We start from the raw sequence: 14606 nt of genomic DNA, 5'->3' as shown, positions 1-14606 counted from the left end.
GATATTTCCAAAGATCATTTTATGATAGTGGATAAAAACCAGGTTTTCTTTCCTTTTTTTTTTAAACCCTTATATTTTATTACACATTTATTATATTTTGTCAGAGGCAAGGACTGAGGAAAATTGTCATACATCTTTCTTAACTAAAGGTTTCCATCTTCATTCATCTGTACTTTCTTACCTTAAATTCTAATTATTTAAAATGTGATATCAAAAATTGTGGCTTGTATGTCATGACATTATTTCTTTTCAAATTTTGACTACTGAGTAACCATAGCTACAAAGTCAAAAGAGATTTTTTTGCTCTTAAGTTGGAAGGTTCTTTCAAAAATGTAATACAAGCAAAATCTTGCTTTTGCTTTGATTTTAATGATAACCAACCAAATTGAACCACAGGCATTATAAGCTGTAAGTCTACTGTGAGTGGCCTTTGACTAAGCCTCAAACATGCAGCCTGTAATTGGCCAAGAGCTTTGTATTATTTGAGCTTCATATCCACTCTGATTCTCTGCTTAATCTATTTAATACACGGTTCCTTCCATTATCAAGTTGACAGATTCCACTTGGCTGAAGGCTAAGTTTCAGAAAAAAATGACCAAACACACAGACTTTCATTTTTAGACCAACATCCAGTTAAGGATAACTAAATAAGTACCAAATGGCTAATGAACTAGGACATTTCTAATCCTTTTGTTACAGACCTGGGACAAATAAAGAGATGTCAATAAAGGATCAGTTTCTTTAGACATTCAAGATTTGGTGAACCATAGATATTCTTAAATTAATTGAAGAAAATCATTAACACTTATTTTAGTACAACTTAGATATATCTTATAATTTAAAAAGAGACATTATGGTTTTATGCATATGAAGTTTGGGGTCAGGGTCATAAATTATGAAATCTTCAGGATCTACAGCTCCTTAAGAATGAACTTTAGACAAGTGGCATGTTTTTGGAGCCCTGATGGGATTATAGTGAGTACCTAGTAGAAATGGCTGAGATCAATGTTTCAACTCAAAAAGAAAACTAAAAAAGAAAAGGAAAAATTTTCATATAAATTTTCTCTAATGTTTCTCATTTCTTCTATTTACGTGTATCAATTAACTATAATTTCCCTTCCAAAAAATTTGTTAGTTCATTAATAATTCAAATGATTAACACTATTATTCTATAAGATAACTTACTAAATTATAATATTTTGAAATATACATTAGATTTAGGACATAAGTTAGGATACATTTTTTGAAAAACAGTCAAATTGTAAATTGATTTCCTTATTTTTGGATAAAGGTACATGAAATTCATTAAATTTGTACCATGCTGGACTTTTAAATTTTTACCACCAGGGGGCAGATTATGCTAGCTATTTATTTAGTAGATTCTCAAAGTGACACAAGGGGCAATTTTAGAAGGGGAAAATTCTCCAAGGATTTCTTCACAGATTCTTTAGTGGAAGAACTGTTGAATTTCCCAATATAATTTTCACACCAGTTATAATAAAGCTAGATAATTATGATTCCAAATTATGAAACTGCTTTCTAAAGTATTTTTGTGACCTGTTGATTTGTTCCTTTTGTTGTTAATAGACATGGTTTTAATTGAACTAAAATCTTAACTTTATTCAAGGGACACTGAATATTATGGTTTTCCATATATTCACATGTTTAACAGTTTAACATTTATTTCAACCTAAATTCCAAGTATCTTCATTAGAAACAATAATCTTTATAAGAATCAATAGTGTGTATAAAGAGTTCACTATGGAAGAATTTAGAAAATATAGATATAATTTAGAATATTTTTGAAGTATAAAATGGGATTTAAATATATTAGGTGTCCACTACACTTATTTACAGGTGTATTTGGATATGATTCCATATCATTCCTTCAATATTATCCATGATATATCTTAAAAGCTTCATTAGAATCAAGTGTAAATTTCTTAGGTACATAAATGGTGTCTCATTTACATTTCTTTTTAGTGCCCAAGCAAAACCTATGACCCACTGGTTAAATCCACCCGAGATTTCCCAGATGATGTCATCAGTTTCATAAAGCGGCACCCTGTGATGTACAAGGCAGTATACCCGGTTGCAGGAGGACCAACCTTCAAGCGAATCAATGTGGATTACAGACTGACTCAGATAGTGGTGGATCATGTCATTGCAGAAGACGGACAATATGATGTAATGTTTCTTGGAACAGGTGAGTTCAAACTAGACTAAGCTTTCTTTCAAAGGAATTTTTCATTGTCTGATAAAGAAAGCAAAATCTTCAAAATTATTTATTGGTCAAAATAAAAATGAATAATTGTTAGACCATACCTTGTCAGTGTTTCTTAAAATTATTTAACACATGCTTTTAATTGATACTATAAACATCTGCTGTACTATGCAAAGATTAAAAAATATATTTGTATCTTGTGGTTGCAATGGGCCTAGTATAGATTAGGTGCTCAAGACATATTTGTTGAATGACCATGGACTAAAATTAAATTAATAGAGCAAAGCAATTTATTTTCCAACTTTACCTTTCCCTCTCTCACCAGGGTATCTGATAAGCTCTACCCCAAGGACTCTCAGTTTGAGAACTACTGGCTTAGTTGACTTAATATGGCTTTTCAAAAACATTAATCATTATTTTGTAAAGATTTTAAGCAGAAATTTCTTAGAGATTATTTTTTCTGTTCTTGAATTTTGTAGATTAAAATAAATTTTGTGGACTCTTATTCTTGAAGATAATCTTATTTATTTATTTTGCTAACTCAGTAATTACAAAATGAGTTAAATGTATTGTTTGCAGGAGACACTACATTTTTGGTGAGTCTCCAAAATAGGAAAAAATATTATCTAATAATACTTTTTTTATTGTGAATTCTAATGGCAGTAATGATAGTATGTATCATTAAAGTAAAAATGTTGCATTTTAGACACTATGTTATCTAATATATTGAGCATTTCATAAATAAATAGAGATTAATAGGTTTTTTGACAGACATTTTTATTGGAATAGTTTTTTTTTTTAAGTGTGTAAAACAATTTTAGAATTATTTGGTTTTTAAAACCAAATTGGTTTTGTAGAAGCTAGGTTTCTTAGGAAGCATTTGAGTGATAAATTATTAAAGTGCTTTCTAAGGTATTTTTGTGATCTGTTGATTTGTTCCTTTTTGTTTTTAATAAACATGGTTTCAATTGAACTGAAATCTTAACTTCAAGCACAATTGTCAAACATGATCATGTTACAGATGGCAATTTTAAGATCCATATAAATAAGGAGTGTTCTCAAGACTGCAGAGATGGCTGTTTAAGGGGTCAGAATTTGAAATAATGAGTCTGTTATTACTTCTCATGAGTCTGACATTTAATTTGCTCTGTTCATCTAAAGCTCATTCCTAGCTTTTTAACAGTTCAATGTGATAAACGTCATTCAGCCACTAGGTGGTACTACCTAACTTTAACTAAAATTATGGCAATGTTAAAATAGTCAATTTGACACTTAAAGTATATAGTTAATATATTTCAAAGATTGCATAGTCATTGACAAACAATATGAAATATCACAGGCTATTTGTGCATATAGTAACATTATTACATATGCCCTTATTCTTCAATGCCTGCGCTCAGTTTAATGACATTTGTTTTATATAAATTAATTAAAGTGGTATTTTTTTTCCTTTTTCTAAAGTAGTCTTTTGAATATCTCTCTGAACTAGCATACCACCACATAGAACTGCAATATAAGATGATGTACTTAAGATATGTTTTCTAAACATCAGATTTTGTTTTACATTGTTAGTGTTGTATTGTCTTTTAAGTTGAATTAAAATAATTTAAAATAAAACTTTAGTTTTTGCCATATTAACAATGGTTATAAAGGTAGAATATATTTGAAGAGATGTAGTTTCCTTCATGTAGACTGGATATAATAGGTATTCAATAAATATTTACTGCATAGAGATCACTATGTAGAAGTAAAACTAGTTTTTTTAATGTACTTTAGAATCTTAAATTAAGATCTAAAATATGTGTTTCATCTCTGTTATCATTTTAAGCAATACTTAAATTAGGTACATATATTTCTTTTGTTAAGAATGTGCACTAAAATGTCAGGTGTGGTGGCTCATGCCTGTAATACCAGTGATTCTGGAGGCTGGGATTATTTGTATATTATTTGTAATTATTTTATATAATTCATTTAAAAAAGTTATGAAACAAACTTTCTTGCATAACATTTTTATTTTATGAATTTTCTTAAATCTTTGACATCTGCTACTATTTGTCAATTAGTAAATACAGACAGGTAATAAATGAATATAGATATTAGATAAACTATTTTTGATGCTTTTTTTCATTTGATAGCTTTTATGTTCAAGGAGCGTCACAAATTCAAAGCCAACCTCAGCAATTTAGGGAGGCCCTAAACAACTTAGCAGGATCCCATCTCAAAATATAAAAAGGGCTGGTGATGTGGCTCAGTTCAATCCATAATGCCAAAAAAAAAAAAAAGAAAGAAAGAAAGAAAAATAAACAATATGCACTGATATATATNATATATATATATATATATATATATATATATATTAATAATCTGTTTATAAAATTCTGTTCTTTTAGCTAAAAGCTATCATGTTTCTTAAGGGCAAAACAATATACATTAGCCTTCATGTTTAATCTGATTTCTTGAAAAACATTTAAAGAAAAGTGAGACAAGCAATTTGATGGTTTCTAGGAATATACTTAATATTGAAATAGAAACGGCAGGATTATAAATTATGTATTTTTTCAGACATTGGAACTGTCCTAAAAGTTGTCAGCATTTCAAAGGAGAAGTGGAATATGGAAGAGGTGGTACTGGAGGAGTTGCAGATATTTAAGGTAAGGCTTAGTCCAGAGTTGCAGGGGGAAGAGAGGGTGAAACTGCATACTCCTTGCTATAGGGCACTCTTTAATACATCATCACTTTTGCTGGAAAGTCTTTGAAATCAGTTTCCTTCTTTTTCTTTTCCCTAAGCATTGAAAAGAGTTTTATAAGCAACTAAGAATGGGCCTTACCTTCCTCTGTAGAATACCACTGATTGAGAGCTCCTGGGATTGCCTCTCATTACTGCATTCTCTAAGCATATAGTCAGACAAATTGCCACATTAAATGAAAGCTTGGGGTCTCTTTTACTATCCAGATGCTTTTCTACTTTATAAATTTCACGTTGCAATTTTTCCCCAATTGAATTTGAGAAAACTGGAAGAGAATATAAATCATATATCCCTGCTTTTCTGTAAGGAAAATTTTAAAAATATGTTACATGATAGTAAGTCTTCCTGTATGCCAAAGTCCTGACCCCCTCCCCAACCCTGATAATTAGTAGATCTAGAAGAATTCTCCAGGTTATGTGAATGTCTTTGACTTTTAACAATGCAATTGAATTGTGACATTCTTTGTAGAGCCTCAATGAAGTTTAATTTAAAAGTATTTCCTGAAAATACCATTAGAAATAAAATTGTATTTCTTGGAAATGCTTTTTAAAAATATTCTGGATTTTTAATAACATTTTTGTTCAAAAAAACTTCCTTAAAAACTGTTTCCCTGTAAACATCTATGACTTTAAAGGAGAGAAGAGCCCTCCACTGTGAGGGGCTCAAGTTAATTAACATGCTGGGTTCCACAGATCCTGTTTACATTGTGATGATAATAGTGGTCAAGAAGTTAACAAGAACAAGACCTGCTATCTGGCCTCTACCAAAACAAAATCTTGGGTGGTTCCTAAGGGAAAGGCTGATGTCAAATATAAGGGTGAACCCAGAGGCCTAAATAAAGTCCCTACAATACACAAGCATATCAGAACACATTTATTCACAGAACACAGTGGCTGTAAGACACTAGTCAAGAGGAATTCTTTGGCTTCACTGTGAAGTTAAACAATGCCATGGTTTGTTCTCTCTCTCTCTGTTTTCTTTTATTCCCCCTCTTTTTAAAAAAGTATTTTTACTGAGGTATAATTTATGTTAAAAATATATATAATTAATACACAACATTTAATGACTTTGGCCACGTTGTATAAATCATTAAAAAAAAGTTATGAAACAAACTTTCTTGCTTAACATTTTTATTTTATGAATTTTCTTAAATCTTTGACATCTGCTACTATTTGTCAACTAGTAAATACAGACAGGTAATAAATGAAAATAAATAGAATATAGATAATAGATAAACTATTTTTAATCCTTTTTTCATTTGATAGCTTTTATGTTCAAGTTTCTGATTCTACTTTGCATGCATACAACTGTATTCTCTACATATAAAACAGGCTCTAGTTCATATCATGAAATTGTGTGCATTGACATCTTGTAGTGTTACATAAAGAATATGGCCATCTACAAGGAGTACTGTAGCTTTTCAGAACTCTGCTACTTGAACAAGTGTTTGAATCACTGATCTAAGTAAGAGCAGAAAGAGGTAATAAATAATTATGGAGATGTTCTTGTCAACACTAGTTTGAATTATATGGAAACAGTTAAGATAAGCAGATTTAAAAGAAGTAGAAAACTTGTGAGTAACTGGGAACAATTTTCAGTATAGAAGGCTTCTTCATAAATTTAGTTTGTTTTTCTTTAAGAAGATATTTTAAAATAATTACTTTCCTCATTTCTGTTAAGGTAGATTCACTACACATTGGAAAAAGACAGCAAACAGAATCCAGACTTTGACTTCAGTAATTTTATATATATATATAAAATAAAACAACATATTGACTAATATAAAATCATGTTATGGTTATCTTTATTGATGTTTACTTTCTATTTTCAGCACCCATCAATCATCTTGAGCATGGAGTTATCTTTAAAGCAGGTACGTTCTCTTTTTGGTGTAAAAAATATTTTAAAAAGTAATAAGTTGTGTGAATGAATGTTGATTTGAAGAATACATTGGAATAGGAAGTTAAACTGCAGATAATTTAGAAAGTTTCAGATTATTTGTTTCTCAAACTATTGATTAGAAACCATTGTTCCAACCTTGCCTTGGAAGAATAGAGACAAAGTTCACTTATTGAACTATATTTTATATTCTACATTCTCCCCTTCCTTTTGGCTCTTAAAAATTGAGTTCAGTTTTCTGGTGTCTTTCTGTCAAGTTCATAAGAAATATATGTAAAATGTTAGTTCTAACCATTAAAAAATATTTTTAATTAGGGAGCGTAGGAGTTAGAATATGGACTGCAGTGGCAAATAGCCCAACAGTCAACTTTCATCACATTACTCAATATCTATCACTCAGATTCAATTTCCTCAACAGCAAAGTTGAAAAACCTTCTATGTTACTTGTGAGTTTAAATAGGATGCTGTAGGCTAATGTTTTAAACAGAGTAGCCCATTGTAAGTGTAGAGTTAATAGTAGCTATATATAATAATGATAATAATATAATGTAATTTCATAGCTCCCTGGTATGATATTTGAAATCCCAATTCATTTACAATTCAGACTTGCATTATCATTTCTATATGTACCCTCAAGATTTAAGAAAATCACATGATTAACATGCTCAACATTAATATGTTGCTAAAATTGTCTTACTATACTCTGCCTAGTATGGCCGAGCAATTATTAGCGCAAGGTATAAATAGGTTTGTTCTTCAGATCTTTTCCATGAATTTGTTCATTCATTCAACCTTTATTTCTTGAAGGCCTACAAATGTGCTATAAGAGTACAGAAATCAATAAATGACATAACATAACTTCCGGAAGTTCATGGTAGAAACAAAGATGCATACTCAGATCACTGAGTAATAATGGAAAAATATACATAGAAGGTAGCCTGAAATGAGCCAGAATGAGCAAGGGAAGATATCAAAAAGACATGTGACCTGAGCCATAAAGGATATTGTAGTAACCAGAAAAAATAAGAAAGGGGATGGGATAAAGGAGAATACCCCAAATAGAAAGGGAGAACATTTGTAAAGATGTGAAAAATAAGAGCCCATAGCTAATTCTAGTAAGTTTATGTACAAGTAGAGCAAGGACATGTGTGTTCAAGGGGGATGGAGGCTAGAAATGAATCTAAGTAAGCCAGGGTAAGATTAGGCACATTCTACATGTCCTCCCAAGATGGTTAACAATTTATCTTAAGGATGTGAAATCCATTAAAGATTTCAAGCAGGAGGGTGTCATGATAAGATTTTCTGTTTTAGAAGGATCAGTCTGGTGTGACAGTGTGAAAGATGGATTGGGTCCTATGATAGAAGTGGGAGTTGCTGGAAAAGAAGGCAGAAGTCAGCAGAATTAGTTAGGACACTTAAAAGTAATCCAGGAGAGAAATGATAAGGACCAATGCAAAGGCAGTGGTAGTGGAAAGGGAGAGGGAGAGAAGGAAGCAGATTAGAGGTTTCTATATGAGGGCATGGAAATGACCTGGTGACAGATGGTGTAAGAACGAAATCTCAGAGACAACTCCCAGGTTTCTGTCTTGCGTGCCTGGATGAGTGATGGTGTCTCTTGCCAAGGAAGGGCAGGTGGGTAGCTTTAGGGGAACTGCTATACTTTTGATTTGGCTGTTTTCAAGATACCTTTGAGTTTCCCATTAAAGGGCACATGAGAACAGAAAAGAAAGAAATCTGACATTTAATTCAAAGGAAGGAATCACAGAGGAGACAAACGTCTTAGGCAGAAATAAAGAGGAAGTATAGGAAAAAGTGCTGAAGAGAGTTTTGAGGAAGGTATGGTCACTGGTCTCAAATACTGAAGAGAATTTAAGTAAAATTGATAGTAAAGCTTGGCTGGTGCATTTAGTAACAAGAAAGGTTTAACTGAGAGCTTAATGGGCAGTAAATATGTAAGACACATTACTGATTGTGTGTGTTACTTATGTTAAGATCTATTTATAAGGGGTTTTCCCCTCTACTTAAAGCCTGGAATGGTCCACTAGAGTTGACCATGAGTTCATTGACTGTATAGAGTCTGTGTGGAATTCCCCTCTTTCCCCTTCCACTACCACCACTGCAGACACTCAAATAAGTATACATGGTGAATGGTGCATCAATTTCAGGACTAATTTTCAAAAATATGAATTTATTTGCTTTTTTGTTTTTTCAGTATCCTACACTTTCATTTGTGATGTGGCATCTCTCAGCCTCCTTAGTGCTTTCTTTATACTGATACTAAATAACTTAGTTGCTCTCAGAGATCAATACTTCATTATCAAATGAAATAATTTAAAAATGGAATGAAGTTTTATTAATCTCTTCAGTTGTCTCTCATGTAAGGAACCGTGACAGAGAAAGGCCATCAGTTTTGCCTATAGCATCTGTGCTTGATATAAACTACCAATTCCTACTATTGAGAATTTGACATCTTAATTCCTCAGTCTAGCAGCTGTTTCTTGAACTTCTTAAATTACTGCCAAGCTTACTCTTGCTTTATAGAACACTGTGCAATACAGTATCAGCATCTTCAAACCACAGTCCTACCACGGATAGAAGTAATTGACTTATTTTACTCTTCATTACATTTCTGCACAAGTGTTTACAATGGTCAGGACACCCGGGGAAACAGATTTAGTGTTATTATGTGGTGTTCAAGAAGAGGAAGTTCATAAGACTCATCTGAAAGATGCTTATAATTCATTTGTTTTGCCTGATTTGCAGCAACAATTGTACATTGGTTCCCGGGATGGATTGGTTCAGCTCGCCTTGCACAGATGTGACACTTATGGGAAAGCCTGTGCAGACTGCTGTCTTGCCAGAGACCCCTACTGTGCCTGGGATGGAAATGCATGCTCTCGATATGCACCCACTTCAAAGAGGTAAGTTATTAGGAAGCTTCCCTTTCTATAAGATTAATATCTCACATAAATGCCTTGTCTTATAGTTTAAAGAGAACAATGGAGAAAACTTAGATTCTGGAAGGAATATTAAAATTATAATATAGTTTCATAGTTTTACATAATACTGAATTATGAAGGAGGATACAACAGATGTTCTGGAATTCTAAAATGTGAAACTATTAAAAAAATCCAACACATTGTTTATATTCTTTTATTTATGTCAAACACCACTAAAAGTTCTTTTATTCACTATTTTCCTTTTTCTGTCTCTCCCATCTTATTTCTAAATTTGCACACACTCATACCTATTATTTTGCAAATAATTTGCACATATTATTATAGCTCACAGTGCATCTAATAACTTGGTATAATTTTATTTTTATTCTAATAACTCTAATTTGGTCAATTTCTTTCATCATATGTACTTGAACTGCAAATTGCTTCCCTGCTGTGTGTAGTTCATTGTTTTATGTATTCTTAGAAATAATGCTACTTTGAGCCAAGTATTCCCAAATAAGAATTTGTACTATTCACTCATGTGCAGAAAGACCACAAAGTTACAAGATATTCATTTCAGCACTGTTGACTTGCAAAATAACTGGGAAAACCCTGAATGCCTATTAATATGCCTGACACTATCTAAATATACTATGATAATTAGTTTTAGATGCAGACTAAATAACATTATTTGCTAAAGTATTGTTAAAAGTGCATTCCGTCTATGTAAAACATCAACACATTGTGGTATTATTTTGTTGCTATTTTTTAGGATTTTTTTTTTTTTCATGCACACACATGAATCTTACTACCACTTTTTTGCTTTTTGAAATTTGCTTGATTGGTCAAATTCTAAACTCTAGGCAACACAGGTTGAATGTATATTACAATGGCAAATATTGCTTAAAGTTAAGACACATTTTATATTCTCTTCAATTCCTGAAATAAATGTCAGTGGATAGACATGATTATTAAAAGTTAAAAGTGAGTAGTCACCAACATTTTGCTATAGTTTTTGGCAAAGGTTGTACTCATCACAGTGAGTCTTTGGGGAATTCTTTTCTGGAAGCTAAAAAACCAGAATGCTCATTAGCTGGCAGTAAAACTTCAGTTTGATTAATTGACCCTGTTCCTTAAGAAGCCAAGATTTAAAAACATTCTTGACCTTATGTACCTTATACTTCCATAATTTTTTTCTTTTTATATTTCCCAAGACTGTGTCTCTGATCTTAAAGACATGCCACTGTGATGTTTTCCCTTACCTAGTATAATGCCTGTGAGAGTCTAAAAATGTATATGAGGGATGAATCTTACAAGGTTGTCATTGACCAGTACTGCCCTTGAGGAACACCTTAGTTATCCAAGAAAGTTTGTTGTTACTTCTCTACAACAAAGACAGTGGGGAGTGGACCAGAGGGAGGAACAGAGAGAGGTTGATCAATGAGTACTAAGTTACACTCAGACAGGAGCAAGAAGTCCCTGTGGGCTACTGCACAGTAGGATGAATATAGATAATAATAATGGACTTTACATTTCAAAATGCTAAAGGAAAGTATTTTGAATATTTTGAAATGTAGTTACCACATATCATAAACATGGATTCTATTTATGTTCAACCCATTCTGTCCAATCATTTTTCAAGTCAGAGAAAAAGAATAGTAGTTAAATAAAATTCAGAGCATCCTAATGCAAAACACTATCTATTCTATCAGGCATTTACTCTACTAGTAGTATCAAAATCAATGTTAGGTTGACTGGAATATTGAACTGCATTTAAATTGAGCAGTAAAATAAGTATAGTTCTGCATCCGCTGCTATTAGTGTTAAGTGTAGCCTTTCTATATTCTGATTATAAAGCTTGGAGTTCTCATCACTCCAATCCTCTTTTCATAGGCGAGCTAGACGTCAGGATGTAAAGTATGGGGACCCAATCACCCAGTGCTGGGACATAGAAGAAAGTAAGTATTGGTTTAATATGCTTTTTCTCCCAATTAAAATGATAAGTCCAGGCTTTGTATATCTTTTTAATTACATGACTCCAAACAACTATTATATTAAGATCTCATTTTGTGTAGTGCTTATATTCTGGAAAAGCAACAGGAGATTTTATAAATCAACCCCTGTCTACAAGCCTAAGTGAATAATCTTTTGTTATATCATGATTTGTTTCATATGTCTTTTAAAATTCCTATACTTTAGCTTTTGTTTCTTTTCTTACTCTCTTATCCGTCCTTGTAAAGTTTGAAAACTGCTTTTTAGAGATAAAGCAGGATATAGCCCAAAACAGTTGGACATATAGAGTAAACTCAAAAGAGACCTCTCAGGAAAGTGTGTCAAAGTATAGGCACTTATTAGAAAGATGTTTTAGGTAGCCTATACTTTATTTGTACTCAGCTATTAATAAATATATTCATGATTGTTCTGAATATACTAGGAGACAAGGAATGCCTTAAAGGGCTTAGGATTCCTTGGGGAAATAAGATGATCAAGGCTCAATGGGAATTTAGCAAAAAAATAAAAGATATCACCAGAGGCTGAATGGTTCAGAAACACAAAAATCATAGAATGGAAGATCTTGAAAGAATGAGTGGGAAAGAAGCAGGATGGGGAATAGAGAGGAAGTCTGGTGAGTGAGTCTAAAAACAGAGGGACCTCTAAAAGTAGATAACCCATAGTTTTACTCTACCTTCAGGTAGGACACAGAAGCATGCACACCCACAAATGCACACATGCAACCAGTGGAAAAAAAACAGCAATTTCCTTTATCACATTGTTACTAATCATCCCACTAGTGATGAAAATGACCCCATTTTCATATTTTATAACATGAACCCAGCAATTTTTTCTTGTTTTAAAAGCAAGGCAGTCATTTTTAACTCAGAATTCTGAAAAATAAGTTCAGGACTAGCACAGTGTGTTTGCCTTCTCATTCTAATAATGTAAGAGACTCACTGTCATGTCCAGTGTTGTGTTTAGTAATCACTACTGTGTGACTTCCATATGCACATCAGGGACTGTGGTAGGTGTGGAGGACATACAAATGAGCAAGAAGGAAGCAATCTATGTATTCATAGAATTTATATTCAGGTGCATTAGGGAAGAAAGCAAACAATAAATATAAACAGACAATAAAAATAAAAACAGGTGAAAATGCTGTGTTATTTGATGATAAATGTTATAAATAAAACAACATAAAGCACAGTTTTCCCCTAAGGCTCAGAGTTATTGTCTCTACCTTGCCATATGGCATTCCTGCTGTAACCCATGCTGTCCAGTTTTTTGCATTTATTATCGTCACTTTGCTCAATCCATTCTTGTTAAAGTCACCAGCAATTTCCTTCTTGCCAAATTCAATGGCAAATTTTTACTTCTCATATTTATTTAATCTCTAACTCCCTCTTCCTTGAAACACTTTCTCCCCTTAACTTCCTTGCAGTGGTATGCTGTAGCCTTATGAAACCTGTTGCTCATTACTTTGTTATTTTGTGAGCTGGTTTTAAACCACTGGTAGCTGTAGTCAGCTACAGTGGGGGTATTTACAAGAGAAAAATCAGAAAATACTATCAAGCCTTTCTTGCCCACTTATGCTTTTATGGCACTACATCCTTCTGGTTTACCTGTTACCTTGCAGACTGTACCTTCTGTGTACTCTCAACCTTTCTTTTCATTTGCAACAAGTTTTCCAGTGACCCAAACCACTTTTTCAATCTCCATCTGTTCTTTCCCCCAATATCATCACTTCAGTACTATCAGAAGCTATTTGACTCCTAAAATCATAGTCCAGTTTAAGCTCATCCCTGTCTGCCAGTCTGGAATGCTTGCATACCTACTCAATAAATCCTTCTGAATGCATAGTTAACATCTCCAACATATGTCTAAGAATTCTTACTATCTTCTCCAAAGCTGTATTTCTGTACTTTCCTATATTAATAAATAGCACTTCCATTCCCCCAGCTGCTTAGGTCAAAAAGCAGCTCAGAATCACATCTTTATTCTTTTCTTATTTTCATATCCTACTACCAACTTCTCAATAAGTCCTCTTCCTCATCTTCACTGATACCTCGATTCCTCTTCTGTAGCCCCTTTTCTGGTCTCTTGCTTCCATGCTTGCTCTGCTGCAGTCTATATCTTACTCAGTAACCAGAGTAGTGTTTTCAAAACTTCAGTCAGATCACATCATTACCTTACTAACAATGTTTCATTAGCTTCTTAGAACAAGTAGTACAAATCCACAGTCTTTACCATGGCACATGAGAAACTGTTTCACCTGGTCCCAACACCTTCTTGACCCTCTCTCATATACTGTTGCATGGTCCCCTCACTGGCTTTGTCTTTTTCGAGAGCACCAATCTGTTTCCTGCCTCAGAGCTGTTTGTATTTGTTGTCCCCTGTATTTCCCCTCAGAAGTTCACATAGCTCCACTTTCATATCATGCAATTTTATGCCTCAATGTTAATCCCTCAGAGACCTTTCCTGATCTTGCCATCAGAAATACTTTTCTTCTTTCTACTTACTATTGCCTAATCTACTTTTTCTTTTTCTTTTCTTTCTTTTTCTTTTTTTCTTGTAGCAGATAATACCACATACTATATACTTTCTTCATTTACTTGGTTATTTTGTCTGTGTCACTAGAATATATGTTTCTTAAAGTCAGTGATTTCGCCTGCCATATTTACCCAGGCACTTAAAATAATCCTAGTATGTTGGACACCTAAGACTGTTTGTATAATGGATGGGTAAAGGAAAGCCTACATAGATGGGTAGCATTTGAAGTATGCTTTAAAGACAAAACTAAAT

General features: G+C 32.8%; 1 protein-coding gene across 1 annotated transcript in view; it reads left to right on the top strand.

Moving 5' to 3' along the window:
- Positions 1 to 14606, top strand: part of Sema3d (semaphorin 3D) — a 100364-nt gene that overhangs the window by 73795 nt on the left and 11963 nt on the right. Inside the window, exons 10-14 of the mRNA XM_015488221.2 lie at positions 1984 to 2206; positions 4787 to 4875; positions 6803 to 6844; positions 9634 to 9791; positions 11703 to 11767. Coding sequence (XP_015343707.2) covers positions 1984 to 2206; positions 4787 to 4875; positions 6803 to 6844; positions 9634 to 9791; positions 11703 to 11767 — 577 coding nt within the window. The remainder of the gene's footprint in view (positions 1 to 1983; positions 2207 to 4786; positions 4876 to 6802; positions 6845 to 9633; positions 9792 to 11702; positions 11768 to 14606) is intronic.

The sequence above is a fragment of the Marmota marmota genome, unplaced genomic scaffold, assembly GCF_001458135.2.
Source record: "Marmota marmota marmota unplaced genomic scaffold, marMar, whole genome shotgun sequence".
In the NCBI taxonomy this organism is placed as follows: Eukaryota; Metazoa; Chordata; class Mammalia; order Rodentia; family Sciuridae; genus Marmota; species Marmota marmota.
The sequence above is the reverse complement of the archived record's forward strand: the minus strand, read 5'-3'. Positions and strand labels throughout refer to the sequence as shown.